Raw genomic sequence first — 23,389 nt, 5'->3', positions numbered from 1 at the left:
TCCATTCTCTGGTTTCTTGGAGGTGAGATTGATAACCACAGGAGATTTATTTCCTTCCCAGACCTCCCCTCCTCCCTCCCAAGACCTCTCATCAAGGATTTAAAACTGCAAACATGTTTCATTTTGCCAGGTTTAGGCAAATGACTCTGTAAAAAGCCTTTTAATACACGCTGAAAGCACACCCAGGAATACAGCCTAGGTTTTTTTATTCTTTGCCTATGTAGTAATTTTATATCCTAGTCATGCTGCCTGGCACCAGAATACTATTTTGCACTGTCATACTTTGTCTTTTGGCTGCTTCCTCCTCCTGAAAGGAGCAAATATCAAGTTGTCTTATGCTCTTCTCCTCCCTCCATTTTCCAACAGTGGTCAAAGAAAAGATAGCAAACACTTAGTGTTTTACCTAACACAAACAGTTGACAAATTAATTAAAAGAGAAGTTATAATTTGGCAGCCTCAGAGACATGTGAACTAATCTGATGGTAAAGCGGGATGCTAATAAATAATCCACTGTGGATTTGTGAGAGATTTAGAAAACAGGCCTTTTCTCTCCACTCCCCTCTCCCTATGGTCATCTAGCACTGACTTTCCAATCTTCCATATGCTTGGTACCATACTTTCATTCAGCAGCTTGTGTTCTCCAGAGGTCTACCGTGATACTCCACTTCATCAGTTTGGCTAGGAACACTTCTCCCTTGCCTCCAGTGCTAAAGCTTTTGGGGATATAGCTTATGAAATATACTGTGTTTATATAAAACTGTACTTAAAAAACAAAAAACTGAGGATGCAGCATAGCTGAGGAAATGCAATGCAAGTGCTTCCTGTCTCTGTAGACAGCTTCCACAGACTAGATTTTTACTGTCTGCAGTGGCTTTTTTCACAGGAAGGCTAATATAAGTATGACGCTCCCCAAATAGCTTTCATTTTGGCTGTTGTATCCGATAGCTAAGACTCCAGATATGCAACAGGCCAGCTGAGCTGATGCAGGAAATCTGTTGCTAAATATTTAAGGGCTCTGAAGCCTTTTGGTTTAAGACAGGACTTTTTGAATCATTCCAGGGAGATTGAATAATCTTTAAGCTTCTCCTCTACCTAGGTAGTGAATAGGAAGCAAGCTTATAGACTTTAAGGTCAGAAGGAACCATCATGATCATCTAGTCTGACCTCTTGCACATTGGTGGTTACAGAACCTCACATACACACTCCTGTAATAGACACCTAACTTCTGGCTGAGTTACTGAAGTCCTCAAATCATGATTTAAAGACTTCAAGTTACAGAGAATCCACCATTTACACAAGTTTAAATCTGCAAGTGACCTGTGTGCCATGCTATAGAGGAAGGCAAACTCTTCTCTGCCCTGGGTCTCTGTCAATTTGACCCAAGGGAAAATTCCTTCCTGATCCCAAATATGGCAGTCAGTTAGACCCTGAGCATTTGGGCAAGACCCACCAGCCAGACACCTGGGAAAGAATTCTCAAAGTGGTAATGACTATAAAGTTTCCAAGATCAGTCTTCGTGGGAGAAAGCCCCAAAATCCTAAACGTGGACCACTTCTCTCTCCAGCCCCACCCTGAAAGAATGGGAAGTGTAGCCTCTTAGCTACAGCATGGGAGTTGGCAGACAGGACTGCTGGGTTCTAGTCTTGACCCTGTAGCAGACTTGCTGTAACCTGGAGCAGAGCACTTAACTCTGTTGCTTCCTTACCCATCTGTAAATGCATATAGTAACACCTCCAAGTAATGTAAGGGTTAGTGTTTGTAAAGCACTATGCTCCTCAGATGAAATGTACAACACACAAAGTACAAAGTATCTCTATAGATATAAGCCTTTCTGTTGCTGAATGTCCACTTTTAAATGCATTAGAATCTGAACACTGACACTTCCAAATAAAAATAAAATAGTTTTGTGTGCTTTGTTTGAGCTGCTTTAGAAAAGTAGATTGCAGAACACCCGAAAAGTAGCATACTCTGAAAACACTAATCTTCGGTCCACGGGTTTCAGAGTGGTCGCCGTGTTAGTTTGTATCACCAGAAAGAAGCCACCAAAACTTAATCTGGAAACTGATTTGTTGGTATTGGTTCTATTAATACCAAATCATGTCCGTTTCTAACAAATATTTTCCTCTTGCTCTCCCAGAGGGACTGTTTACTGCCTCAGTCACTGAGATATGGGGTTGGGTTTCCATTATACAAACACAAAGCGTATGGTGCTGAAAATAGGCTCACAAATCCTAATGGTGTTTATATAACAGGATGTGCATGCACTCATCCAGTTCAGGCTAGTTATCAGTTTAAAACCATGTATCTATCAGTGACAGGGCATATAACTCAGTTATTATAGTATGTAACCATCAATCCCAGACTTGCTTTCTTGTCAGCTTTGATTTGTAGTGTTCAGTTATTGAACTATATTAGTGTCTGTGGGTGGTGTAAAGTTTCATAAAGGATATTTATAGGGCATCTACTGGAAGAAGTTATAATGTGCTGCCTTGGATGTCTGTCATTGGTCAGGGTATTAGTAATCTGTAGCAGACTTGATCATAACAGGAGGTCATTTCAGATGAGCCAGAACAAGGGCCTGTGGTAAACCACCCTGAACTCATTAGTTCGACACTTAGTACCTTTTGGACTTGGATTCAAATTTGGCTGCTCCGGTCTTACTCCAGTAGTCATAAGTGAAAGTTTGAGTATTGGCTCGGAGGATTCAGAAACTGTGTGGGTGCCAGCATAGACTTCTTTAGTTCTAGTGTCTCTATCCTTCCTTACAAAAGGAGAAATAAAACTGTAAACAGCCTATTGAAATGCTACAGTATTCTTGATCAGTACACAAGATTGCCAACACTCCTTGATACAGCGGAGAGACGTGCTACCCTACCCTGCAGAAGCTTGTTTAGGCTGGAGAATGAGAAGCTGCTTTCAGGGTATTTCTTTTCCTTTGGTTTATACTGGGGCTGCATTATGGAGAAGCTAAAAGGCGCCTTTGTCATCTCCTTGGACTTTGTAGTACTGTTTGGGAAATCTTAGTTCTTGTTCCCACTGGAAGACCACATATCATGTTAACTGTGTTGGAGGGAGCTACAGTATTAAAACTGGGTCTCCTACCAGGTAGGACTTACCATGATGAGCCCACTAGTATGGACTCCTGAATGAATTCTAATGGGTCGTGTCTAACAAGCCTCTCTGCAAGTGTACCCATTTTGCCTGCTCTAGAGGGAAGGCAAGGAATCTAACAAAACTATGTAGGTCTGATCTCTAGCCCATGTTTCTCTGCATCACACCATGCAGGACCTATTTCCTTCATGTGCTGCTCAGTTCTAATGGGCTTTAAAAGCATCTGCCTGGGCACGTGCCCTTCTGTTTTGGTTGCATGTTGAGGTTTTGTGGGAGCAGCTTTCTGTTGTAGCTGTTTGCTGTACAGAATACTGTCCTTCAACAACTATCTGATCCTCCATATTAAACAAAACTCTGGCTGTCTTTTCCCTGGATACTCATGCTGTACTATTAAAGGTGTTTCTGTCCAGCTGGGTTGAGTTTGCAAATATTTCCTGTGATGACTTACTATTTCTTACAGTGTTGTACAGAATAAAGCTGAAATCGGATAGGCTATTTCTGTCTCTTGCAGAGGGTGGGGATGCTGGCACTTTAGGAACATAATTCTTGGCTAGCTGTCACTGTCAACGTATCCTCCTGCAGCAGTGGTGATAAACCACAGTGCATAGCATGGACACTTCTTTATCATTTGTCCTGTGTTACTAACAGTAAAAGCTGAAGGTCACACCAATTCTATAAATAAAGATGTGTACCCACAGGACTGTCCTTGGCAGTCCTACATAACTTTCACCACAGTACTGTCGTGACTGGTTCCCAAGGATTTTTTTTTTTTTAAAACCCATTAAGAGAAGCAGACAGCATAATTCTTCACAATAAGCCTTCAGCTGTTTTAATGAAGGCCTATCTAAAAAATGGAGAGCCAAGTGAACTTTTGACTGGATTCTTATAGCTCTGATATGTTACCATTTGTAAATATTTGTTCCACAGAGCAGACCGTATTTGGTGGCTGCGGTTGGCATGTTTGTGTTGCAGTAGCACTCAAGGCCTCAGTCAGAATGTGTTGTACTCTGCTCTGTACCAAGTCGGTAAAACAGCTCCAACTCCACAGAGCTTGCCATTCAAATTAAGACCCTGTCTCTTTGGTCTATAGTGTAAATCCATAATTGGCTTAACTTGAAAACTTCAGTAGGTAAGAATTTGTGGTTATTGTAATAATATACTACTAAAGAGTTAGAAGGGATTTCCAAAAGGAAGAAATTCCTACCCTATTTATCAATGTAAAGATATTTCTTATCTTCATAGCTGGTAGCTTAGAAGATTTAAAAAAAAAAAACCCAACCAACACCCCTGCATAAAGATGCTCCAGCTTTGCTAGGGTTCATTTAAAGATTTGACTCCTAGTTGATCACACCAAGAAAGAGGAAAAACAAGTTGCTTTCCCTCAATGCATTCCTGTCTTTAGCTGCATTCCACTCACTAGTTAGGTTAATCTATAATGTATATAAATAATTTACCCCACAATTTCTCTGACTAGGACAAAAAAATAGTTTGTCTCTTGCACCATGTTGTAACTTTACTGCATACTGGGTGGAGGCTCTGGATTGATTTTCCAGTTATTCCAGCCTGTGACATGAGGCAACATAACTTACAGTAGTTCGTAGCTCTTTTACATGCCTTTTTTTGTAAAGCACTTTGAGATCTGGGGATGAAGAATACGAAGTATCGCTGTCCCTGTTTTTATGGGTAAATTTATAATCTTTTGAAATTAAATCCAGGTTTTTTTGCCCTTGTTTCAATGTAAGAGGATTTTTCTCCTTTTCCACTGAAGCATCCAACTTCTGGATTTTGAGAGATGTTACCTAATGTTAGATCTTTGTTTCTATACCCAGATTATAGAATTCGTCTTCCTCTTGATATGAAAGAAGCTAAACCTTTAGGGTCTCTTCACTTTCTCCAAGATGGTACTAGCCTCCTTAGGCATTTCCTCTTTTCTTGGCCACCAGCTTCTGTGGCTTTGATTTTTGTGAGGGGGACTTTGTGCACATAGTCCCCTGACAGTGGAGTAAAAATGCACCAGTAACTACAAATTCAGCACTAATGTCCCTCAGGATGTTTTGAAAACCAGTAAACAGTTGCTCAGCAGCCTGGACTCCTAGTATCTGAGAAGATCTTTCACTCCTGCTTGTGCCAGGGTGTTAGCTTGTTTTTGAGCACAGAACTTGCCCATCATTTACTAGCTTTATTGAATTTGTTGCAGATGGCTGGCAACTGCTCTGACCTCTTTGGAGTGACCAAGCTGCAAGAGCAGTTTTAGTTACAGCAGGTTAGAGGTGAATAATGGGAAGAGGATTGTGATGGACTAGCATAAGTTTGCAGCTACCCTTAGTCAAGGAACCCAGGTGTTGTGAAATACCTCTAGAAGTGTCTTTTTTCCCCCCATAGGCATTTTTATTTATATTTGATTACAAGCTTGCCAATTTGCTATCTCAGAAGATTGACTTTTTTGTGTTTGTAAATCTCTCTCCTTGTTGGCTTCTGGTGTGTGAAACTGTTTTTTTAGCTGCTTTAATTTATTTAGTCTAGTTACAGCTGAGACATTAAATCTGGTTTAAGTCGATTAAATTCCATGCATTTTTTAAAATAAACTTCTACCGAGCTGCTCATTTTGATCAGAATCTCCTTGGTCCTGCTGGGGCTTGGATATTTACAGAATCTTAAGACCTTCCTGCCACCCCCCCCCCCCCCAGTCTCTTTTGACAAGGCTATCTGAGTAAGTGGGAAAATCCATTGAGTAAAGTGCTGAGGCTTTGGTAGGAGATGATTAAAATGAAGGCTGGGTACGATTGCGTTTTTACCTATTCTCGTAATGTTACCTTGATATAGTGGCTGTTGGACTTTAAAGGAGTCCAAAGCAAGTTATTTAAACTGCATATAGGTCCTCATGTGTTCCTAGGCTAGCTCTCTGCATTTCCAGCAGAAGGAACCTTTGATGCTAATCTTGGCATCAAAGTACTATTCTGGGTAGCCTGGTCATTCAAGGCTAGTGACTGCTTATAACTTCTAACAACAGAAGTGTAAACACATGACTAATGCTAAGATGTCCTTGCCCTAAGCAACGCAGCGTTATATTTCTAAATTCAACTCTGCTCAGCCACTTAATGGGTCTTCTGAAAAGCTGAGCATTTTGCATGCTACATTAAGGTAACATGCCTAAAAAGGCTCTCTGCTTGCTCGCCTCTGAGAGCTTGAGTGAAATAGAAAGAATAAATCACTGTGCAGAGAGCAAGTTCTGCTTCCTGGACTCTGTGGTGCAAGAATAGGATTTTGCAGAACCTCAAATGTTGTTCTGAATGAAGTGGGCATGAATTTCAAATGGAGATGTAGGGCGCACGTAGGCAGCCTATGAACATACATGCACAATCTCTGGGATCCCTGTGCTGCATCCTTTTACTTAATCCTTTCTGTTGAAGCATAAGATTGCTAAACATGCACATTCAGTGTGTACCGGTGTAAACTACCTCAGGGTTTGTGGCTGTGCAGGTTGAAGTGTAAAACTCAACTGGAGCTGTGGAGCTGTGAAACAAAGTGCCATTCTGGAGTCACCCCTTTTACGATCCATGTTTACATAATAATTTCTAATCTGAAGGCAGCAGTATCAATCCTCAGAGGAATAGTTCCAAATTGACAGCAATGATCTAGGGTGACAGGATCAGAGGCTGGAAGCAAAGCATAGGTGGGGAGAAGGAATGGACTGTGAACCTAAAATAAAATTTGAAATCTTAAGCTCTACAGACACTGATGGGCACCTAGAGTGGTGTCCTGGCGCACCCCCTCCAGGCAGGATATGTGCTGTGGCACAACAGGGTCACCAAAGCTGTTACATCCGAATGACTGGATATGTGATAGTAATTGTAAACTGGGCTGCGTGTAAATAAGGTGAGAAGTGAAAATGGAGCTTGCTGCTGTCTTAGATTTCTAATTAAGAAGGCAGCACTGAACAGATTGTCAGCAACTGGACGCTGCAACTATAGTTGCCAAGGGAACATTTTTTTCTTCCAAACAACAACAAACTGCTCCAGAGGCCTTAGCTGTTTGATTTCTCTCCCCCCCAACCCCCATACACACGTAATCCCATTGTAGAGTGGCTTGCTGCTTAATGCTGACTTTATTCGTCCCAAGTTTTGATGGGGAGGCAGGTAGGAATAAAGCAGAAGGATTTCCTCTTGCAGACAAGAATGCAGGATGACTTGGAATCGCTCTATTAGGGAACTGTTCTTAGTGCCATAGAAAAAGCCAGGGGTCAGATGCTCATGAAGTAGGATGTGCATTAGTCTCTTCAGGAACTCAATATCTTTGTTTAGTTCCACAAGCACATGCCAGTTCTCACAGGTAACATATGAACCATATTAAAGTTAAACAAACCACTTACTTCTCAACTCTAAGGCTATGTCCTTGGTACCTAAACTCTTGAAAATAATCTTTAATGTAAGTAGTGTTAGGCCCAGCAAGCATATGGCTATATTTTTGCTCTTTCTATTAAAACTTATTTGGATAAAATGTTGTCCCAGAAAATCTTGGGCCTCTACAATCAGCGGTTACAACCAAGTAAACATTGGGGTGGGGCTGTGAGAAAATGGGAGTATGTAGGTCTTTGAACACATGCCTCTGCTAGACTAATGAGCCTGGTTTCCAACAGTATTATTGTGTGTGGGAGTGTGGAAAGCCAAGATTTGTAAGGGAACAAAATGCTGATGAAGATGTGGGAAGTAGTTCCATTGAGAACCCAGTTCCTTTTCCTGGCAGCAGCAACTTTCTGCCCCTGCTTGGAATAGAAGTGTAACAACTTCTCTCCCAAACGTCCCTGTCCCTTTTGATAATAGTATGGGGCCTTATCCTGTGAAATCCCAGTGGCTTGGGCTATAGCTGCTAATTGGTGCCAGTCCAAGGTTTTGGACTCTTTCATCCAGGCCCCTGTTCTTCAGTGCTTAAATATCTAACTCAAAATAAGTACTGCAACCTCAGAAAATGAGTAAAAATACCAAATAAAGTACCTCCTAATGTGGAATATAGATACCAGAATTTGAGATCTTTTTACAAAAGCAGAATATCATGATTTTGAGAAAATAGTCAGCTTTTTCAGTGCCGGAAGAACTGGTCCTCATGTCTCATCAGCCATATCTCCAGCGATGGGTTGTGCCTTGCATAATATAACTTTTAGGATTTTCATCCATCTCTCTGCCTATACCCTGCCCATGGAATTGCATACAGCTTGTGTACTACCATCTCAGTAATGCAGTTTCACATTCTTGTTTTAGCAAGTAATCTGGCATTATAAAATGGGACTGTACAATAAAACTCAAACACATTTTTGTTTAGTTCCATCTTTCTTGGCCAGCATGTTCCCATTACCCAGATTCTGTCCCCACCTATGGTCCTAGACTTAAGTCTCAATCTGCTCTTACGTGCATAGTTGCTGAAGAATCTTGGGGTAGCTGGCATACTGTACACTGCTGCTGGCAGTCACCCAGAGCCAGTGCACCTCTCCTAGTATAGAGATGTCTGACTGATAAAAAATATATGCAATTAGTAGTCTTATAGCTTCTCTTAAAAGCTTCCTAATTGGATGATAGAATCTCAAAAATACCCTAAGGGATCATTTGCATGGTACAAGGTAACAGTTCTTTTGTAAACAAAGCAGTTGAGGCTTCTGTCCTTTGTTTTGCTTTTGGTAGAACTACCGTTTTTTTCAGTTGGAATCTATTTTTATGCCTTCTTGGAATTAACACTTGCAGGAACAATGTGTCTCAGTATAATGCCTTCCTTTTTTGTTTTGGGGTTCTTCAAATGTATCTTCCAACACTGTGCTGAGGGGATGAAGTGAGGGCAGTAAGCACAGGAGAACCGCAAAACATGTCAAACTGGATCTGAGCTCTTGAGAGAGAGACTGTGACATCCCATTGTCACTGAGCAGCTGTGCAAGGTCCTTGTTTATATCTAGGACTGCCCTGGAGGAGACTTCGATGTTTCCTGCTTTAGGTTAAAAAAAGAAAAGGAGGACTTGTGGCACCTTAGAGACGAACCAATTTATTTGAGCATAAGCTTTCGTGAGATCGATCTTCTACACTTTCCACAGTATGCATCCGATGAAGTGAGCTGTAGCTCACGAAAGCTCACGCTCAAATAAATGGGTTCGTCTCTAAGGTGCCACAAGTCCTCCTTTTCTTTTTGCGAATCCAGACTAACACGGCTGCTACTCTGAAACCTGCTTTAGGTTAGAGTTTGCATGTTTGACTCTGACATCAGTCACGAACAGAGTTCCAGTATTGGCCCTCTGTCTCTTGGCACAAAGTCAGCAGCATAAATTACCACACCCTGATGTGAAAGCAGCACGAAGAAAAGTGGCCATGTATTGATTGTTATGTCCTCCTGCATGATTAAAAAGCGGTTAACGTCTGGACTTCTGAATGTATATTTAGAAACAGACTCCAGGTCCCCCTCAGTCTGTCGTCTGCCTTCAAAGTCTCTGCTATTTCCTGTTTCAGAGTAGCAGCCGTGTTAGTCTGGATTCGCAAAAAGAAAAGGAGGACTTGTGGCACCTTAGAGACTAACCAATTTATTTGAGCATGAGCTTTCGTGAGCTGCAGCTCACTTCATCGGCTGCATAGTGTGGAAAGTGTAGAAGATCTTTTTATATACACACAAAGCATGAAAAAATACCTCCTCCCACCCCACTCTCCTGTTGGTAATAGCTTATCTAAAGTGATCACTCTCCTTACAATGTGCCACAAGTACTCCTTTTCTTTTTGCTATTGCCTGTGTAGCTCTCGAAAGCATTTGGGGGTAGAAGTATATGTGCAGTACTAAAATAGCTGTATTTAATGTCCGGTGCTGCTTTTACACATAGTTTGGAAAAATGTTTAGATCAATAAGGAGTAGGAGGACTGTTGTGTGCCTTCAGATCATCTCAGGAGGCTGGTCTCAAAGAGTTAATGGTTGAGAGAGTTGGAGCAGTCGCTCTCTTCCTTGGGTACTTTTAAGGTACTGCTCAAGCGGAGCTTTCTTGCCACATTTGTAAAGGAGGTGGCATTTCTCAAGGAAGATGAGGCTTTTTATTGTGTTGGTTTGGGGACTCTCTACAACATCGTAAAATGGAAGAGATATTCCCACAATTTATAGGGCTTCAGAATTACTGTGGCCTGTAGAAACTTTCATAGTAGCTGTAATCTCATTTTTTAATGAATAAAATCAGCTCTGATGGTCTGCTCTCCAGTGGAGAGAGATATGAACTCCACCTGATCAGCCCTTTCTTGGAATACTCTTTTCCCCTCTTCATACTCCTGCCCGTGGACAATGTGAAATGGGTGCGATCGCAGTGGTTACATACTGCAGCTACTGGGAGCTAAGCTGTATTATCAGTCGCACAAATGTGAGCTGCTCCCCCTCCCAACAAATGGGAGGGATATATTTTGTGAGAAACTAAAATGTTCTGTATGTTTCTGGCACTGTACCATGGAGGGACCAGAGCCCATATGAACTAAGGTTCTGCTGAGATCTGCATTTAAAGCAGGGATTAAATCTGTATGTCTAAGTAATATATTTTCTTCCCAAAATTAGAGCAGTAGCTTTTAGAGTAAATCTACTAGTCTTACATTTGAATATGACCCTAGTCTCAACTAAAAATAATTTGAGATCAGGCTTTTCAGAGCCCTTTAGAGAGTTCCTCAAGCTTGAGACCTTTAAACTGACTCACTTGTAGACTACTCTGCAATCCAGTACTATTAATAGGAAGATGTGTGAACACTAATCATATGTTTCTATTTAAAGATAGTTGTTATATTTCTAATCAATACTTGTAGGGATAGAGTTAGTTGTGCATGTCCTGATGCTTGCTGCTCATATACACATGAGCAATTAGTTCCACTCACGTAGTATTAGAGTGAATAGAGGAGAGTCCAAGTGCTCCAGTCTGTGTAAGCAAAGGTATCTGTTTGACTGGTTTTTGGTGGTGGGAGGAGGGTGTTGGGGGCAGAGAGAACCAGGGCTATTCCTTACTAGTTTTCACTCCTCCCCACATGATGGAGGAGAAGCTTCTTTTCCAGCTTTTCCCCTTCTCTCCCGTGGCCAGCCACTCACTCACTCTCCCCCTCTCTCTCCTTTCTGGCTGATTCTCCTATTCTGTATGACTTCTCCAGAGCAGCTCCTCTTGCCTTTGTGGGAAAGCCCTGCAGGTGGCAGCAGCATTGGCTTAGAAGCTGCGCTCCCACATGCATGCTTTCAAGCTGTTCACAAGGGTCTTCAGAATGCCAGCCTGATCTGGTTATCTGCCAAAAATCATACTTCAGAACAGAACCTGATATGATTTTTGGTAGTTAATCATATGTCAGAACAGAATAAAAATACAGCCAGACTGCTCAAGGAAACCACTTGTACTTTCAGTGCGGTCTCTTTGTTAGTAAGGTAGTAACTAAATAGTTGATAAAGCTGACTTCCTTTAATAGTCTGCGTGAAACTGAATGTGAAGATCAGTGTTGGAATTGTCTAGTCTTAGCTTGTGAGTTCAACCCCCTTCTATGTTTGGAGTTGTAAGAATTATATTTTTGATAGTATGTCTGTTGCATTGCACTTGGCAATCTTAACTGAATGTAACTAATTCTTTTGTTTGTTTTTAATATTGAATCATTAGTAATAATTCTCTAGTTACGGTTGTATTAAGTTTTTTTTACGTGTATGTAAAATCCCTGTGTCTGCAATAATGTAAGTCTTGGCACCAAAGAATCATGTTAGGGGAGAGTCTAATCTATATGTTCAGTAAGTCCACAAAATGTTCTTGTAGTAATAACTTTATTGCAGTAGTGCCCCTAGTGAGCTATGGGCTGTACAGACATAGGAAGACTAGATCTGGTAATCTAAAGATGCTACATGCAAGGCAGTCAGGGTTATAGGAACATCTCCGTCTTCCTTATGTATCCAGTTTATATTTTATCAATTACAAAAAACTTAGTTTTTTGGGGGGGCACTCAGTGTTGAAGTGCAGAAGGGACTGTGGTGTGAAAGGGGAGGGGAAAGGATGGGGCACAGCTGTGAAGGAGCGCATTGGTATAAAAGGCTTTAATTCTCATTTTAATGAGTTATTACCTACTGCATACGTAGCAAAGTTGAATGGAGGAATCCAAGCTCTTCTGTTGCTTTTGGCAAAGCCTCCACCCTCTGCTCAAGAAAACAGGAACTTTGCTTCATATGGTCTGGAGCAATAAAAGAGGAAGCAAATGTCAAAAGTTCCTGAAAACATCACAGAGCTGGATTCCCAGGAGACTGTCAGCTGTTCTTTAAACTTGCTTTAGGAATGTGGCTCCTAACTGGGATGTGTGCTGACCTGTGTCCCCTGGGACTATTTTTTCCCCTTCTAGTTAATGAATCATATTCATGCATTTCATGTTAAGAGATGATTTGTGTTTGTATCCCTTTGAGACATGCGCTGAGCCTCTGTCCCCCTTGCATAGTAGTGGGGTGTCTGACCTTTCATGCCCGTGCAGCTTTATGCCTCTCATTAACTCTGAATTCTTGCCAGCTGTTTTAATGTGTGAGCAAAAGGGATAAAACCATCCCCTTCCTGCCCCTCCCCCAAACCTCCACATTTTCCTCTTGGGTTCACGAGGAACAGTAAATCAGAGATAAAAGGCCATCTGCCCTGGCATCCAGCCCTAGCACGCTCCTGGTAAGCTTAGTACAGATGTGCTTCCCTCTTTTGGCAGGAAATGTTTTATTTAGCTCCCTGCAATGAAGTTGGGTTGTGCTGGGTTTTTGGGCGTTTCTTTTTTGGGGTGTGTGTGTTCCCGCCCACACCTTTCAGGCCTATCTAGTGACAGGAGAGGCAGAGTGGCCCAGTAACATTCCTGCCACTAATCTAGCACTGTGCTCTTCAGAGTTCTGTACAAGCACTGAGCCACCACTTCCTGCCAGGAAGGCATGTGGTATACTAATGGACCTGGCATGGGACTGAGAGCCATACCCCAGAGTCCTAAAACTGGCTTGGCACTGACTTGCTATGTGGCCTTGCGCTCATGCTCAGTGAGTGTCTGTATGGGTCCAAATTTCTAACTGGCTTCATGCCTGTTGATTATTTAAAGTCTGTTTAAGCAACTTGTACCACTTAAAACCTGATCTACACTGAAAGAGGTGGCCTTCCCCATTTTTATGGCACCAGTAGACCACAAGGGTCTGATTGGTTTCTGAAAGAGCATTTGTACACTACTTCTCTCACTAAAACCTTCATGTGCTGGAGCTTCTGGATCCTGATCTTTCTGCTGTCCATGCTAACTAGACTTCAGTATAGAGAACGTTTCCTTTTCTTTTGTCTCTGAGCTGACAAAGCTGCTCATTACAGCACTGCCAATCATTGTAGCAAATATATTCAAACCTTGCTTTACTAACCGCGGAAGTAATGGAGGTAATGTCTCTGGTGTGTCAGAGGATTGTAAATTGACTCTTAAAAGCTCAAGACTACAAAACTGAATTTACCTTCTCTCCTCACAGGTACATTCCACCCATGATCTGGGGGAAGAGTGGACATATCCAGACTGCTCTCTATGGGAAGATGGGGAGAGTGAGATCACCACATCCTTACGGACTTCGCAAGTACCTCACAATGTCAGATGGAGCAACAGCAACCTTTGACCTCTTTGAGCCCCTGGCTGACCACTGCATTAGAGGTTAGTCAAACAACCACTTTGGAATGCAGGGTTTTAGTCTGATTAGTGACTTGTCTAAATATTTGTTGAAGTACACTTGGAAAAATTACATTGCTGTCCTGGAAAAACCTGGAAAGATTAGGGGCTAACTTTGACTCAATGGGTGGGGGAGATGAGAACTCATAGCCCCCCAAATTGGCTATTGCTTACAAAATCCGCACTGCTCTGTACCTATATACTGAACTTCAGAGCAGGGGCTGTAAAATGTCAGTTACAGATATTTGTGAAAACAATGCTTCATGGCCTGTGGTTTAAATCTGGGAGGTGGCCATGCATAAATTACTGTCAGACTTGCACTTAGAGCAGTAAAGGATGTGTTCTATATTCCCAAGATTTAATGACTCTAAAACTGACAGCTTGCACTGTAGAGCCTTACATCCTAGTGTGGATAGGAGGGAATTAAATTTGGGTGTGCGTGCGCGCTCTCTCTCTCTCTCTTTCTTTTTTAATATATATGTATCTATAACAAGAAGTTTCAGAAAATAAAATGGGATAAGTTAGCAATAACTCCATACTATGACATATGCTCGGAGTTGCCCAAAGGGTCAAGGGGGTTGGCTTTCCTGGCTGTGGGTCAACCTTTTCTAAAGATCCCAAACAGTTAAAGTGCACAGATCAAGCCAAAACATTTTAGCTGCTGCTATGGGAACTGTTGAGTCCCAGTGAAGTGGAAACACTTATTTAGAGGCCAAGCCTGAAGAACCATCATTAGTGACTGCACAAGCCAGATAACGTTGTTCAGATAAAAAGTCAGTACAGATCCCAGCTATCTCTAGAGTGAGCAAAGGGGAATCTCTGTATTTACAGCACTCTAAAAGGAGAGGATCTGATCATACAGCAGTTTAATTTAAAACTGTTTTCCAAAGTCATCCTGGACCCAAGATTGAATCTCCAAAAGAGGAGAACTTAAACAAGTATAGGGTACAAAAGAAGGTGGTTCCAGAGATCAGTGGGTAACTATATTTGTAGGTTAGGCAACCACTGCCCTAGTGAATCAGAAATCATGAGCATCTTCATTTGACTAAACATTGTGCTGTCAGGAGGAACTCGACCTTTCAGCTCACTGGTACCAGCATGATTCTGTTGAACTTGGATTTCATTGAAACAATGTGAACTCTACTTCTTAATAGCTGGCTTCACTTGCAGCCTGTGGCTCTATTTGCGCCCACAGAAAAGGATGTTTATTCTGTCTAATCAATTCAAAGGGATTCTCTTCGGAAACAAACAGGATCCTCACTTTGTGGTGGGATGCTGCACAGTGACCATCACTGTCATTCTGGTCCAGGTCATTTGTAGAGCTGGAGAGAAATTAATGGGAGACAAAGCTTTGCAATAACTAGAGGCTGTCAGAGAGCATGATGTAGAACTAAAGCATTCTTGTTAACTAGCGCTGCATGACAGTGTCTTGGGACCTCAATTACTGTTTGCTCACACACAAAGCACAAAAATGCAGTAGCTGACTTTCTGGAGATGTAACAATGTGCTTGTCCATGTCAGAGCATATCAAGCCCTTAACCTAATTATCTTTCAGCAGACCAGCTATGGAACAAAGAAGCCGAATGGTGACAATAGTTGGTCATGAGTTCTATGTCAGGCTGGCCAAGTTCACTTTGGGGAATTTTTTGACGGTAGGGTTTTTAGCTAGTTAGTAAGTGTAGGTTCCCTCAAAGTAAGCAGAGATCTTTAGTCCAGCAGTTTGACATTGCTTTTGTCACTTAATCTTGGGGTTGATGAGGTGGTTTTGTTCAGTTGTTATCGTAGAATAAATTCTTCTGCTGTAGAAGCCAGCCTAGTCTAGACTTCTCTAATCAAAGGATGTCTCACCATGTTGACATATGCAGGAAATAGTACTTCCTGTAACCTGAGCCCTGCTGTCCAGGGCAGAAACCCTTGGGCTTTGGCTTCAGCCCTGGGCAATAGGGCTTGAGCTTTGGTTTCAGCCCAGGGCCCCAACAAGTCTAAGGCAGCACTGGCGACCCTATTAAAGTGGGGTCGCGACCCACTTTGGGGTCCCGACACACAGTTTGAGAACTGCTTCTCTAGGAGCTGTCTGTAGAACTGCTGATGCAAACTTTCATGAAGTCTCTTAAAAAATTCTGTGCAGCTCCCTTTTCAACAACAGTTGCATGTTTGTATTTTGTTTGCACTTACAGTTTTGCTACCCCACCTCATACTAGGTGAACTTCAGTTTTCTTTGCTTGGTAGCAAAGTCATGTTCTAGCTGTCCTTATGTCAAAGCGTTCCCATTGACTTGAAATAGAATGCTCCTCAAAACTGCTTGAGTAAATGTCACTTCAACCTGTACCTGAGCTTTGTCTTCTTTCTCCCATTTATTAAATGTGCAGAGGATGTCACAATGGTCATCTGCCCTGGAATCGCTAATCACAGTGAGAAGCAGTACATCCGTACCTTTGTTGATTACGCCCAGAAAAATGGTTATAGATGTGCTGTCTTGAATCATCTGGGAGCTCTGCCAAATATTGAGCTCACTTCTCCACGCATGTTCACATATGGTAAGTACTCCTCAGCTTTTCTAACTCATTTTCTAGAAGTTAATTGGTTTCTGAGGGTCCCCAAAGTTAGGCAAACTAGTCTTGGCTTCTCTTAGTTGAGGGGGAGAGAGAGTACACACTGAGGAGCAGTTGTGGCTGCCATAATTGCTTAAACTGGTCTGGAAAGATATTAAAAGGCAGGTGACTGAAGGGAGAAGAAGAGTGCAGGATCTCATGTTCAAGGTACAGCAGGTTATCCTAGGAAGGCATTCTCCTTGAGAGGTCTTGGAAAATGTCATGTAACATGGTGAGCTGCCTAGGAAGGTCAGATGCCTTTGGGTAGCCTGATATATCCCCATCCTGGGAAGAAAGATGGAAGAAATAGGGTACTGGCCCCTGGATGAAAAATGAATGCCAAGGAAAGCTCAGGTAATTTTGTGTCTTGCTGAATAAGTGACAGTACCATGCTGGCTTGAATTTCATGGGCCTGCATTTTGGGTGTGGGGAAACGTTTCCGCTTTCTCACACTAAGGTAACATGGGGCTTATCAGCATCTCTCCAGTGCTGAAGTGCCAGCTATCCTGGGCTACAATCGCTGATTGTAGTTCAAACCCATGCTTAGACAGATACAGCTATTTTAATTCTTAGTTGCTCATCTGTAACATGATCTCTCAAGAATGGAAGCATCTCCTAAGATTGGTTACCCAGGAATGCCGTGCAGGCAATTCAGTAACATTCATTGTCTCGGCCTAGCTCGTATGGCATGGGCTCCTTGTCTTGCCTCAGTTTTCTTTTGTACCCTTTTTATTGCGAACATTTGGCATGGTGGGAGTGAATGGAAATGCTCCATACATAGTGCTAGAGTGGAGGGTTATTAGTTTGTCTAAAACCCCTGTATCAGATTTCATTTTAGGTTGGTATTTAGCATGCAGACTTCTAGTCCGTGAGTGGTTTTTGTTTTATTTAAATTAGAAATAAACTGCAATATTCTTGAGCTTCCTGGCTGCTGCTTACCTGCTGCGCTAGTAATACCGCATTACCAGTATTAAACTTTAGAGATCTTCAAGGCCATAAAGTATGGAAAATGCTATAGAAAAACTAGACTAACTTTGGGGAGTAACAGGTACTTGGGAGCTGCTGTTAAGAGAATTCAGTTCCCTCACCTTTCACCTGGGGAACCAGTCAAACCAGTGCTGTATGGATTGAGGTTGAGGTTTTCCTAGAGTATTGCAGTGTCTAAACACCCCACCAGGAATCTGCATGTGGGCCAAGATTTTCAAAACTGACTAGTGGCTTTGAGTGTCTTGAATTTTGGCAGCCCAACTTGAGTCCTTCCAAGGGCCTAAGTCTTTCTTTCAATAAGTGTTGAGCACCTGCTCTCTGCAAATAAAGCCCCTTTGAGGTAGCAAGTCCTGTCTTCTTCCTCCTCCCAGCTACTAATCACTCTTGAAAATCTTGGCTGTGATCAGGCCAATTCTAATTTCAGGCCTAAGAATACCTCCTGAGCCTGGATTGGTCAGAATGGTGGCTAATAGCAGGAACATGTAGTGAAATGAAAATAGTAAACACATAACATTTAAATAGCTGGTATATTGTGTATATACATGGGCTCATTACAACTCCGCCTAGCGGGGCTTACAAATCAAGGCCATATTCTTTAAACATGCAGTTCTATCTTCAGCTAGTGTCAAATCTGAGAAGCCTTAAAGGGAGTCCAGTCCAGGAGTTATCCAAAGTTTACTGAAGATAATGGCACTCTTTGCCTTGACCCCACTGGGTTTGAGCTCGGACCCAAGGGGATATTCTCTAGTGCAGCACTAGAAACGTGGCTCTTTACTTCTTATAGTCGTGCAAAGGGCAAGAAATGCCCAGTATTTCCTCATGATGGTTCAGAAAAATAACTTCATTTAAAGAGTGCCCTGCAAAACAGTGAGTCAGGCAAGTCTAATAAACTCAGGAATGCAGACTTTCCTCTGACTACAAGCCAAACAGGCCAGCATCCTTGTAGGAATTCAGTGACAGCTAAAATATCCTTTGGGAAAAGGATAACCTTAAATCAGGGATCTGTTGAATTATTCATCCCATAGACCAGGCCTGACCTGTTGCTACTTCAGTTTCAAGTTTCTGAAGCTGTTGCTCGCAGCCTGCAAGTCAAATGGTCAGAAATTATTTTGACTGCCAGCTTCTTCTAGAGGAAACCAGTGCAGCCCTGCATTTGTCATCCTGAGGAGAAACTGCTCATTAAGAATGTTAACACTGCAAAGTATTCTAAATCTGCTAAAACCAGACACAGCCCCAAAGCTTGCCAAGTTGAAAATAGCAGGTTCTTTAAAAATCCTAGCAAATTCTGAGCACTACAGTACACTTAGCTAGTCAAAACACTAACCTGATAATGTGTCAGAAATGACCATGCTGATTGGAGTGGAGCAGTATTAGGGCTTATCTACAAGGTGGGGTGAAGCACTCTATGGAAATGTGATTTACAAAGCACACTAATGTGTTGTGGATTAATTTGTTCATGTAGACCCTGCTGGTGTGGACTGAAAGTTTCAAATAGCACTATGTAAAAGTGCACCAGCAGGGTCTATGTGGTGTAGTGAATGGTGCACCATGTTAGTGTGCTTTAGAAATCACATCCCTGGAGAGTGCATTATTAGACGAGACCTTAGAGTTGGCATAAATGGATTTTCAATAAAAATTATTTGGACTTGCGTTGCAGGGCAGGCCTTGGGTTAGAACCGTAGCACTGTGGCCCCCAGAGCAGTGAGGAGTTCTTCAGTTAAGCACAGCAGCTACTGAATTTACATTGGGTCAGATGTGTGGCATTTATTTTGAGGCTTGAGTCAGTGTTGGATTTCAGTTCCTCTTGTTGTTTGGGTTTCAGTTTTTAACTGCCTGGCCCACGGATGCAGTGTCCTGATATATTCTGGTTTTGGCAGTGGCCTTCTTTCTCTGGAGAACTAGGAAGATGTTCCACTAGTTTTGAGAGGTACAAGGGGGAGCTGCTGAGATTTGTGAAGTGTTACTGGCTGTTTGATTAAAAAACAGCCCTAACAAATGGTGTTTCAGAAGGGCACATGCAGGTGCTGCTCGAAACCCCCCTGAAGGCAGGTGAAACTCCCTTAAATCCTGAGCAGCCCACAACATTCTCTTTCTAATGCACTTGAAGTGAGGCAGACCTGTTGGTTCTTACCCGCTTCTGTCTGATTCGTAATAAGGATCCTGGGCCTTTGCATGCCCACCCTTTAGCTAGCAGAATGCCTGTTGCCTCACTTAGGCAGTGATTCGGGAGAGGAGCCAGCTCACCCCTGCACTTTACTGTAGGCCCTGGACTGCTATTTCTTCCTGTTCGAGCTTCTCTGTCCTCTAGCTCAGTTGTGCTACCACGAGAGCAGGGATTGGGAGCTCGTGATAAATACTAGGCTGAGTGCTGAGCTTGTTAGCCAGAGAGATCCATGCAGCTATGTCCCTTCCCTGAAACTGCAAAGAATTAAAAGGTCTAACAGGCTGTGGCTCTGCCTCAGAGTGAATCTATTCAAAATGGGGCATGTAGGACGAGTCTAAAGAGTATCTGTCACAGGGGGAAAATAGAGGAAAGTGTGAAGGAGGACGAGACAGAAAATGGGGAGAGGAGTTCTTCTGCTGTTTGGTCTCCATCAACTTGGTCTCGGTCACTGGCTATATCCCAGTAGGGCGTGATGGGAATATCCATAGAGCAACACAAGTTTACCTAAACACCCCATTCTAGGTTCTATCCAAGGATTCCAGTCTCAAAGCAAAGTGCCCAAGTGCTGGCTTCCCACTACCATTCTAGCTACAGATCTAGGTATCTGTTCGCTCTACCAAACGCGGGCAGCACAACACATTGTATGTCTCCCAGCTCACTTCTATCTGAATATACCCAGAAGTGACCTGAAGAAGAGCTCCATGTAAGCTCGAAAGCTTGTCTCTCTCTCTCTCTCACCAACAGCAGTTGATCCAGTGAAAGATATTACCTCACCTACCTTGTCTCTTTAATACCCTGGGACCAACACAGCTACAACACTGCAGGTACCCAAAAGTGACTGTTGTAACGGCATCAGGAAGGCAGGCTGTAACAGATTCTGCATTCCATAGGTACTTGTCATGAGATCACCCCATGTACAGGGCACCCATAACAATACTTAGCACTCTTCAGCCACACCTTTCAAAATGCTGGCGAAAGGAAAGGCTGTATTTCACAAATAGGGCAGCTGAGGTAGAGATGAAGTGACTCGCTTAATGTTGATAAATAGTATAGTCAATTGTTTGACAACACTTTGGTTTGTTATGAAATATACGTAAGAAACCAAATAACAAATGTCAGGCAAGTTCATTGCTATAAGCCAATAATAATATAGTACAGGAAAATGGTCTCTGGAAATCTGTCTCAGGCCACATTCGCCTTATGCAGAAGGTATGCTCCCAAAGTTATACATTTCAGCTGGTAGTATTTATAGGATGATTTTACAAGTTACATATTTCCTCACAAGTTATTAAAATTCAGCCCATCAGTTTGTCCCAGTTCCTTAACTTGTTGTTTTGTTCCTTTCTGTATCTTTGTTTTGGATACTAGAATGTCAGGTGCTGGTCCATGAAGATATCTTCTAGGTTTGTACCAGGGTAGAACAATCATACACAGTAGAACCTCAGAGTTATGAACTGACCAGTCAACCACACACCTCATTTGGAAATCGAAGTACACAATCTGGCAACATCAGAGACAAAAAAATAAATAAATAAAAAGCAAATACAGTACAGTTCTGTGTTTAAGTATAAACTACTAAAAAAAATAAAAGGAAAGCAGCATTTTTCCTCTTCATAGTAAAGTTTCACAGCTGTATTAAGTCTCTGTTCAGTTGTAAACTTTTGAAAGAACAACCATAAGGTTTTGTTCAGAGTTACAAACTTTTCAGTTACGAACAACCTCCATTCTGTCTTCTTCCTTTGGGATATTCCAATACTGACCTATGAGAATAACTCCCGACCTGTTACTATGGTAAAATACTCCTATGTCCTAATCCTGACAGCTTTTCTATCTACTTTAGCCAAAGTAAGCTTTGGCTTATGCACGGTGTTATGGGATATGTAGCATAAGTGAACAGGATTATAGTAAAGGTATAGGCCAGTTTAGGCTATATAACTGCTGTATTACTGTGCTTAATGTATACTAGTATATATGGTGCAGATAACACATTATTAATGAGTTTTAGACACGTGTGCTATCCAGCCTATATTGGTCGTCACTTGTGGTCACGGCAGGTGAGTAGCAGAGCCCAAAACAAAAACGCAGGTCTCCTGACTCCCAATCCTGTGTGCTAATCACGAGATCAGCCTTCACCTTAAATAAAGGACTGTGTCTCAAATGTAGAATATATATATCGGGACTAGAACACATGTTGTCTGAGCTTTGTTGAAGTCAGCCTCTCCCTCCCCATTTGGAAATAATTAAATGAAGTTTGAATTTGGACATGACTGTGGGGGATGGGCAGATGGTTAGTGATCAAAATGTGGCATTTGAAAGACTCTTTAATCTGGTATTGAAGATTCCTCCAGCTGCTGAGGATGATGTCACAGTCACTCCAGACTGCAGCAGACAGGTCATTCTTCCCGGAGAGCAACATATGTGAACTTGAGCACAAATGCTACTCCCTGCAGGCACTCTCCTGTCTGAATCCAAAGGGGAATGTATGCTCTGGTGGCACTGCTAAAGCAGCCATTCTTCACAAATCATTAAAGGATACTGTTCCTGAAAACTGGAAGCTCTTCTGTTCAACTAGCAAACGGGGAAGTAATATTCCTGGATCTGTAGGATAGGACAAGACTTATGGCCCATCCATAAATACTATTAGCAAATATCTCCATGGCCAGAGATGGGACACTAGAGCGGGAGGACGCCTGAGTTACTACAGAGAATTCTTTCCCAGGTGTGTATCTGGTGGGTCTTGCCTATGTGCTCAGGGTCTAACTGGTCACCATATTTGAGTTGGGAAGGAATTTGCCTCCAGGGTCAGATTGGCAGAGACCCTGAGGTTGTTTTTTCTGTTTTGGTCAGTTGCTGGTTTGAACTAGAATACAGTAGAACCTCAGAGTTATGAACACCAGAATTACGAACTGACCTGTCAACCAGACGCCTCATTGGGAACTGGCAGTACGCAATCAGGCAGCGGCAGAGACCAAAAAAAAATAAAGGCAAATACAGTACAGTATTGTGTTTAAATGTAAACTACTAAAAAAAGGGGGAAAGCAACATTTTTCTTCAGCATAGTAAAGTTTCAAAGCTGTATTTAGTCAATGTTCAGTTGTAAACTTTTGAAAGAACAACCATAACATTTTGTTCAGAGTTACGAACAACCTCCATTCCCGAGGTGTTCGTAACTCTGAGGTTCTACTGTAAATGGATCTCTGTAACTTCAAATCTCTAAATTAAGATTTGAAGACTTCAGTCATTCAGCCAGATATTATGGGCTTAGTAGAGGAGTGGGTGGGTCAGGCTCTGTGGCCTGCAATGTGCAGGAGGTAAGCCTAGATGATCATGATGGTCCCTTTTTACCTTAAAGCCCATGAGTCTGAGAACTTTCTGTAGCAAGTGTTCGAGTGTATGTTCTAAACCTTAAGGCTTGAGTCCGAAGAGAGCTCCGTCTTCTAGATAAATACACTTGAGTTCAGGAAAATTAAATCTTTTGGGGGGATAGACGTAGGACACCTCTTATCAAAGCATCATTTTGTGTCCCGTCTTGTTGGGATATTGAACAAGCAACTCAATCTATCTGCTCCGTTAGGTACAACTCCAGAGTTATTGGTCATAGTCCCATAAGATTTTTAGTTATGTGACAAGCTTGTAACTTCCATCTTCTAAGTGATGACTCTATCTTCAGTGGAAGGAAAGGAGATGATCCTTTCCTTCATTCAGATCTAATCAAGTACAAAATGAATTCAGTCTTGCTATTTCTGAAATGCTGGGTATAGCAAGATGCCCTACTCCAAACACAGTACTAGCTGAAACTGACCTTGGGATCCTTTGTGCTGAAAGGTTTCCTAGTGGGGTTAGTCTGTTCCCCTGCATTATGGGTAGCATCT

At 42.2% G+C, this 23,389-nt stretch overlaps 1 protein-coding gene across 1 annotated transcript in view; it reads left to right on the top strand.

The window, feature by feature from the left end:
• The window catches only part of ABHD2 (abhydrolase domain containing 2, acylglycerol lipase), a 61,824-nt gene that overhangs the window by 19,710 nt on the left and 18,725 nt on the right, over window positions 1-23,389 (top strand). The window contains exons 4-5 of the mRNA XM_048865662.2: window positions 13,585-13,760; window positions 16,145-16,312. Of these exons, the coding sequence (XP_048721619.1) occupies window positions 13,585-13,760; window positions 16,145-16,312 (344 nt within the window). The remainder of the gene's footprint in view (window positions 1-13,584; window positions 13,761-16,144; window positions 16,313-23,389) is intronic.

Source organism: Caretta caretta, chromosome 10 (assembly GCF_965140235.1).
Source record: "Caretta caretta isolate rCarCar2 chromosome 10, rCarCar1.hap1, whole genome shotgun sequence".
NCBI lineage: Eukaryota > Metazoa > Chordata > Testudines > Cheloniidae > Caretta > Caretta caretta.
The sequence above is the reverse complement of the archived record's forward strand: the minus strand, read 5'-3'. Positions and strand labels throughout refer to the sequence as shown.